At 34.1% G+C, this 9,116-nt stretch overlaps 1 protein-coding gene across 1 annotated transcript; it reads right to left on the bottom strand.

Moving 5' to 3' along the window:
* Positions 1-629: 629 nt before the first annotated feature.
* LOC110666735 (26S proteasome non-ATPase regulatory subunit 13 homolog A) lies at positions 630-7,997 on the bottom strand. The gene is made up of 6 exons (XM_021827332.2): positions 7,757-7,997; positions 6,417-6,863; positions 5,617-5,697; positions 3,983-4,179; positions 3,759-3,858; positions 630-1,229 (listed from the first exon to the last, which is right to left on the bottom strand). The coding sequence occupies exons 1-6, from the start codon at positions 7,904-7,906 to the stop codon at positions 1,044-1,046; spliced, it is 1,161 nt and encodes a 386-aa protein (XP_021683024.2). The 5' UTR covers positions 7,907-7,997; the 3' UTR covers positions 630-1,043.
* Between the last annotated feature and the right edge of the window lie 1,119 nt (positions 7,998-9,116).

Below are 9,116 nucleotides of genomic sequence, written 5' to 3'. Positions count from 1 at the left end.
ACAGGAAACTATTACTTGTTTCTGGATCAATTTCTGAAAATTAAACAAATTTTTTCGCAGGCTTTCATGTTTGCCGCAAAATAAGATTCTGACGAACCCCTTCCTTTTGGTGCAATGCTAACTTCTGGGTCTTGAGTTTAAAAATAAAAGCCTCTGATAACAAGACATTGGCTTTATTGTTTGGTGAAAGAGGGCGTAGCTGTACGCAGGCTTTTTCTTTGGTTGAAACAAACATGAAGAAAATGAGTGTTAAATTCTAACCTAGAGAGTGGATTAGTCAACAAAGTTTATATAATGAGCTTAATGATGCATCCATTAAAATAGTACTAGGTTTTACCGGTCAACTCCTTTACTTACCCATCATATCAACTGTAAATGAAATTCATTTATACCGAATAAACAGTCTTATAACAAACAAACAATACAATTTTCATGCAATAATTGAAAAGATGCAGCGACTACTAAATAAAAATAACAAAATAGCTGACAGCTTTTAGCGAGTACACGTTATCAAAATCGTAGTGAAGTGGGTTACACAATCATTCGAAACGATTAATCTGACCATTTTATGGAACTGAGAATAGCCATCAGAAACGAAAGTGCTGTCACATCCGCATATAAGATGCATGTAAAACAACTATTTAAATAGCAACCATAAATTTAAAAAGGAGTTCCGTCCATAGACAGATCACAGATGGATCAAAGGAAATTGTCCAATACAAATTAGTTTAATTAACCACACTGAAGTAGACTTTCCTTTTTTTTCAAATCAATTCACCGTATCTCTCTAGGCTTACCACTTAGAACTGACAAATTCCAAGTGAAAAGGTACAACGCTGCTCCTTTTAGAAAATTGATTCAGGAAATGGATTCTGCAATACGACAAGGAAGCAAACAAAGTTGGCCCAACTGCCCTAGTGTGACTTACTCTAGTCTCCCCACTTAGCTGCCTATGAATTTTACGCTTTTGGATAAAGAAATTGTTACAATGGGCAGAGAGGAAACCAATAGCAGAAGAGGAAAGAGCCCAAAAAAAAAAAAAATCATAATGCTACTAGATCAGGTGTTTCAGCTTCAATGGATAATAAGGCGGTGTGTACTTTATCCAGCCAATTATCCAGTCGCTCTCGCAAGGATTTGATCTGTTGAATCCCCAGAACTCTTGGCTGCACCCAAGACACATGTACTGTTCCCTCAACTTGGTCAATTATACCCTCAATAAGATGGACCTGTAATAAAACTTTGTTTACACAATAGATAATGCAATTCTAGATGCAAATAAATAGCACATATTACAGAATGCAATGACCAAGTTTATGCAATGCGATGAACCATGAGCAACTTAATAAATACATATTTATGCAATTCACAACAACATCCAGATAACTCACTAAGGCCCTGCCTAAGTAGAAGTATTTAAGAATGATGTCCTTTTTAGGTGTGTATTTTTCACTGAACAAAAGAATTTGGCTGGTACACGCACCTTCATAACTAATGGCATGAAGATTTCCACACTAGTCTCAGCAGAAGGCAACAAGGAGGATAATGCGTTTTCCTGTGGCCTTCAGTCTTAAAACTAACGTCACCTATATTTCTTGTTCTCCGCTGGTTGTCCTATACTCCAGTCCATTGATCACTTTCAAATTGGGGAATGAAATTAGCAAGCAGGTTCAAGGAAATACTGACATTGATTCTTTTAGTAAGCAGGTTCAAGGGAGAGAATAATTAAATATTAATTCCTAAAACTAAAAGAACCTGGCAGGTATTATCTTCCGGTGTGTCATCAAAACCAGGCAGCACACAGAAGCAAAGGGATTTACCATCAAAGTGCATTCACTGGAGCAGTGAAGCATCCAGTTGACGCCAGAAAGTGCAGGGTTTCTATAAAGGCATATAGAGGACAAGAAAATTTCAGACTCCCACTACCCCTTTCTACAACTAATTCTTCACCATTCATCCAATACAAAATTCATGGGGATTGAAAGGATGAGGTTCAGCATCAACCATCCAACCAGAAATAGGAAAGAAGAAAACTCAAGCAATTGGAAGGCAATTTGTGTCCATAATACAAATTGCACATAGCGTTCATGCTATTTTCCATAGAAAGAGAATGTTTATAGATTATCATTATTAGAAGGAAAAAATGCTTCTATGATAATTAACTAGTAATAATATCTCATTCACCCTCCCTTATCCTTGCTTTTCCACCGGTCTCTAATTATACTCCCCCAAACCCTTTCTTCCTCTTTCTTTTTTTTTTTTTTAAAAAATACTCAATTCAACTCAATTAAGTCTTTATCTCAAAAATTTATTGAAGTCAGCTACATGGATTCTCTTTCTCCACTCTAAGCAATTTTGAGTTAAATCCTCGAAAATGTATAATGCTTCTAGATTATGTTGTACTACTCTCCTCCAAGTCAGTTTAGGTCTACTCTTTCTTTTCTTTCTAACCTCTAACCCAATGTGCTCTACTTGTCTAACTGGAGCCTCCGTATGTCTATACTTCATATAACCAAACCACCACAATCTCCCTTCCCACAATTTATCCTCAATTAGCACCACTCCTACCTTCTCTCTAATACTCTCATTACGAACTTTATCTAGTCTAGTATGACCACTCATTCACATTAACATTCTTATCTCCACAACTCTCATCTTAGGCACATATCGCTCTTTCATTGCCCAACGCTTACTACCATATAACATGGCCGGTCGTATGGCTGTACAGTAAAATTTTCTTTTCAACTTATTGAGAATTTTATGATCACATAAAACTCCTGTAACATATCTCCACTTCAACTATCCGACTTTAATTCTATGACTAACATCCTCCTCACATCCTCCATCTACTTGAAAGATTGAGCTGAGATATTTAAAGTGATTACTTTGGGATAATATCACTCCATCAAAACTAACTCCTTCCCTATCATTAGTTCAGTCTTCACTGAACTTGCAATGCATGTATTCTGTCTTCGTTCTATTTAACTTAAAGTCATTTGACTCTAGAGTACTTTTCCAAAACTCTTAACTTTTTATTGACTCCTTCTCGCAGCTCATCTATCAGAACTATATCATCCGCAAACATCACGCACCAAGGGATACTCTCTTTTATATGTTTCGTCAATTCATCTAAAAACTAATGTAAAAAAGTAAGGACTTACAGCTGAACCTTAGTGTAATCAAATTGAGATAGGAAAATTTCTTGTGTCCCCTCCCACTGTGCGCACAATAGTAGTTGCTCATTCGTACATATCTTTCAACACTTGTATGTACCTAATAGATACCATCTTTTGTTCTAACACTCTCCATAATATATCTCTTGGAACACTATCATATACCTTCTCCAAATCGATGAAAACCACATGTAGATATTTCTTCACATCCCTATATTTTTCCATCAAGTTTCTAAAAAATTAAAAAAAAAAATGATATTACAGTGCCAGTATCAATTGAATTCCACTATAGTCCAATTCTAACAAGAAATATATACCAGAGCTTTTCCATATTTGATTTTTCATACTTATGTATATTCCGTTTATTGCAATGGTTCCCTCAACAATTAATCAAGCGGTCATAGTCACACTACAAACATAAATAGTCATAGATAATTACAAGATGATTTCTTCCAAAAGGGAGAAGAGAACTCCTATTCTTATTTATTACTCTAGCATTATCTTTCTTCTATTAAGTGAAGATAAAATTAAAAAATATAACAGTAAGTGTGAACAGTAACTCCCAATATCACATAAAAAACTTACAGAAAGACTCTTCATGAGAAGATGCTCCACATCCTCGATGAAAAGTTTTGTGCGGTCAGCAATGACACTTAGTGGAATAGTTCGATCTTCAGAAGGACGGCTGCAAGGAAGCATGTCTTAGTTCAGTCTAACGTGATCTTTACAGGTATTGCTGAATTTTGAGAACTTCAAAAAGATGCAAATTACAAGCGAAAAGATACCAGCCATTAGAAGTAAAAGGATACCTAAAGATGATTTCCATCAGGCAAAGAATGTTAATTTTTTCTAATAGCTTCTGTTCATTCTCAACTAATGCTGGCTGGGCTCTCAGGGAAGCATTATGCACGCGACACAATTCTTGGTAGCGAACTAGATCACCAGAGTTAAATGCCTGAAGAATATAGTAAAGCCACTCCACTTGTGTTCCCAGAAGACTATTTATCTGCAGAATATCAGATGGTCATCATCCCAAACACATAACAAAAGATAAAATGCAAGAAAAAGAAAACATGCATAACAGCCATACAATGAAACCAGATTTCAAGCCACAACTAGCAAAGATAAAAGCATATCTTTCACCAGGAAACTAGCAGGGTACCAACATTTAGGCTGTGCAATGTATCATTATATTTATGCACAATTGTTCTATGGTTCTATCACCCAACATTTGCTATACTAGAGACTTCACAGGTACTCCCTCCACCTCCTACTTCAGTACTTTTCAGTAAGATGCCCTTTCCTTTCTTTTTTTTGGTATACTTATATATTACAAGCTTTCTTGCCAAGAGTTATTACAACTCAACTACCCAAAATTTCAAAGGCATTCCATCTCTAAGCAAATGCACCCATTGGTGAATATTGCTCTATGCTCGAAAAGTAACTCCAATATTTAGCAAATTAAGACCAAATTTACGACATGATTTTAAAAAATCATTTCCCTGGTGATTAAAATTATATTATTTTTACAATTTGGTACTCATTTTCAACGGTACAAATAACTCTAAACTGTACTTCTATGTTCCATTCAAAGTGGGAACTAAGGATATCTAGACTTGCACCTGCAAAGCTGTAATTGGAACTACACCTTTTTATTGTTAGCCCCACAGCTGGATGGTAAACCAGTATCATACTACAGAAATTAAACAGTAACTGAACAGGGGAACCCTTTGCCCAACAGCAGCATCTTCAACACCAAAAAGTGGATGAATAAGCAAATTTGTGCTAAGCAATTATTAATATTTAGCAGACTATCATTGGGCAATATTTAGCAAAAATTACTTTTCACCCAGGCAGGGTATTTAGGCATTCTACAGCGGCATAGATGAAACCTCTAAACTATGCTTATAACACAAAATAGTTTCTTCAGTCTGTCAATGTGTACCATAATGACATCTACTCCTTAAATTAATATCTTTTGGTACATTCTATCAATAATTTTCAGCCAAAATCTTGTATTTGGATTCTAAGATGTCCCATTTATTCACAGCAGCACCTCTTGCATTATTTTCAGGGGATAATTTCAAGTCCCGCATTTACAGTACCCTACAAAACATGCTCTAGAGGATTCCTGAGCATTAATTGACATGTAATTATGCAAATCAATTGCCGAATCAAATGAATCATGGCCTTTGATCTAACAAAAACTTCGCTTGACTAATTCCAACCTAGGTACACACGCATATGAATTCAGGATCCCCAATTAGGTTAAAACCTAAGCATTGCTAAACCAGTGGCATGGGAATCAACTTTCCTAAAATCATGATGTTGCTAACAGGCAAAGAAGATTTACATAACTAGGATTGAATAAATTCAATATCAAAACCTCCTAGACAATAAAAATCCAGAAAGAAGGAACAAATATTACAGAAGACATTCTTACAATAGGATGAGCAAGCAGTTCTCCAAAGTTGTAGATGTTATCTCCCAAAAGTGCAGAAAGTGAGAGATCAAAGGCCAAATCCTAAAGACACAATTGAAGAGTCAAATTGTGAACATGTTACAACTGATAAAGCAAATCTCAACAAGTATACAAAAAATTAAAAGAAAAAAAGGCAAGCCACTAAATCATGGAAATTATTGTATCATAAAGTCACCAACAGTGCTAACAACTGCAAAAGACAATCCCAGCATCCTGCAACTATAATAGAGAATCTCAGCATCCAGCAACTATAATAGAGAATCTCAGCATCCTCATATTCACCAATGCAACACTAATAATTTCCTTTTGTAGGGAGCACATCATTAATAAAACTCCTATCTAATTCCTACCAGCATTGCCTTTTAAAAAGAGATATTAAATACTAGAGCTTCAAAGTCATTGCACCAAGATATGAATTAATTCTAATATCCTAACATGATCATGGACACCATTACAATTTACCTAGTTGTGGTTGAGTGTCAAGAACTGCTGTCCCAATGTTTGAGACATTGATGACAATTTGGCAATCCATTTCCACTAACAGTTCCACTAGAGCGGCTATTAAAGATCTCTCTTTCCCTCTGCCGAAGAAGAAGGAAGGAGGAGGAGGACCATAGTTTATTAATAAAGACTTGCAAATTGCATGATATTGGTAACGGTAACAAGAAAAACAACCTTAGAGAAAGATAGCACACAAAGAAAATAACAAAAGAACACCCAGTCATTGTAATGTAGACTCAAAAAATATACTCATATCATACCAATTTAAATGGCTCCGAGAGGGCTTCCACTGATGTGTATGCCAGATAAAGAAGGGCACTTTTGTAGAACTCTGCAAATTCTTGACGAAATTTATGGTACTGAGATGAAACCCAATAATAATTGGCATACACAGATGGATCAATATCAGTCATACTGTCCAGTGTGCTCTTTCCATCTTCTAGAAGCTTCTTGCACTCTTTTTGATCCCCTTGCTCAAGCTTGAAGATAGCTAATTGCATCTTAATATAAAGAATTGGCTCTTCATTGCGTTGTTCTCTAGTTGCTCGAAGTTTTTCAATCACCCCTTCTAGATAGCTAATGGCAGCATCTTTCTCTTTATACTGCTTAGAAACTATAACAGCAAAATGCGCAAGCTTGAGAAGATTAATTTTGGTCTCAAAATCAGAGATAAAATTATGATACAGCTGTATCAATGTGTCACCAGCCTGAAATGGACATTAACCATATAAATGTATTAGACATGCATACAGAAAAAAGCAGAATTTCCCTCGTATTTAAGGGAGGAAGAGAGAAATTAACATAGATAAATCCAAATATAACAGTCCACATCCAGGCGCAAGCATAAACTTTTCAAACTATGATCAGCCCAACAAAAATCAGCAAATAGAATGAATTGAGATTTATGCCAAGGAAGAAAGAAAACTAAAATCATTTAATGCTCATTCGATTAAACAAAAAAAACTGTGTAAATCAGACCCAATATCTCGTATACTTTTACTAGATTAATTCAAGACTACAACTTGCCAAGTAAAACAAACAGTACGCAAATAACAATAACCCCAAACCTTCTTGATAGCTATAAACATGTGATGGAAAGATATAAAGATATTTAATCATTATGCTTGCAAATTGCCGTTAGCTGCAAGGGAACTGCAAGAAAAATAAAATAAGAAGAAGATTAAAGGCAAAGCAAAACACCAAGCCTGCATCATCCGAACATGAGGTCCAGCTGAACCTATTACAATTTACATTTTGATAGAAAACCTAAAAACTTCAAAATCTAGCATACACCTTGAAACCTTTATTTCCAAATTTAAACCCTAATAATCTCATTAGCATACCACTAGTCTTTACCCAACCTTCCGCACATCTAAAAACCCTTATTATCCCATAGAACCCTAAGTTCCCCATTTCATTCGAAACAAACAAACTGAACCAAATATCCCTCTAAAAAGCATACCCTCACGACAAAGAGATCTAGAAAACCCTAACCGATCAAAATTCAAAACCAAGAAACACACAACCAAACATGCACAGCACATGTACAAATATTATCTGTATAGGGATGAGAAGATCAAAGTAAAGAGTGGAACTGGACCTGAACAACAGCAAAAGCAACGAACTGCTCGAGCTTGAGAGTGAGTTGGTGCCATAGCTTCCTCTGGTAAAGATCTGCAAGCGAATTGTACCACTCGGCGTGTTCGGGATGCGCGTTGCTCAGAGACTCCAGATACTGTAGAGCAGCCATGGTGGCGCAGATTTCAGGGTGTTTGGTTGATAGAATTTCTATTTATACATGTGAAACCTCCTCCCTGTTATTTTCTGGCTTGAGCTCAAAGAAAAGTACATAAACAAAAATTAAGGGAAAATTCCTATTTAATCGGCTAATTTTTACCCGGTCCCTCAACTTTAAATTTTATTACACTTCTGTATCTCTCTCATTTTATTATCATAAAATTCCTTAATTTTAGACTCCATTATATTTACCTTCTATATCTTTATTAAGGGAAAATTGCTATTTAATCGGCTAATTTTTACCCGATCCCTCAACTTTAAATTTTGTTATACTTATGTATCTCTCTTATTTTATTATCATAAAATTCCTTAATTTTAGACTCCATTATATTTACCTTCTATATCTTTATTAAGGGAAAATTGCTATTTAATCGGCTAATTTTTACCCGATCCCTCAACTTTAAATTTTGTTATACTTCTGTATCTCTCTTATTTTATTATCATAAAATTCCTTAATTTTAGACTCTATTATATTTACCTTCTATATCTTTATTTTGTTCTCAATTTAAAAAATATTATATAAAAGTCTCATCGTATTTTTTATTAATTTAATATGTGACTGTGTCATATTATAAAATAAAGATAAGACATTTTTTTTGTGTAAAAAAATGAGGTAAGTATGTTAGATGGTTTTTTGATTTTAAAGTTAGATTTTTTGGATTGAATGATTTATTGTATTAAATATACGTCATTTATATGTTTAGATATGAAATTATAGAGTTTTAATTATTATGGGTATTTCGAATAGTATAATGATCGAATCCTTAATTGAGTAAAAAATATAATATTTAAAGGATTAATAAAAATATAAAATAGAGATTGCAAAACAGAGATTGCTATGAATTTCATATACAACACTTTAATTTTTTTTTAATTTCCTTTTATTTTATAGTATGGCACTGCTACATATCATATTAATCATAAATAAGATAAGATTCTGCTATAAAAACTTTTCTATAATGTTTTTTAAATTGAGGGACTTTAGGATAATAAAATAAAAATAAGACTAAAGTATAACAAACTCTAAAGTTGAAAGATGATTGGTAGTAATTAACTTACTTAATTCCTCTATTTTTAATAAAAATAACTATTAATCCTTTTATTTCAAAAATTACTGTGATTACTCTATGTATTTTTATTATGTCTATCTTTTATTTTGTCCA

This window comes from Hevea brasiliensis, chromosome 18, assembly GCF_030052815.1.
Source record: "Hevea brasiliensis isolate MT/VB/25A 57/8 chromosome 18, ASM3005281v1, whole genome shotgun sequence".
Taxonomy (NCBI): Eukaryota; Viridiplantae; Streptophyta; class Magnoliopsida; order Malpighiales; family Euphorbiaceae; genus Hevea; species Hevea brasiliensis.
This window is presented reverse-complemented; position numbering and strand designations above follow the sequence as displayed.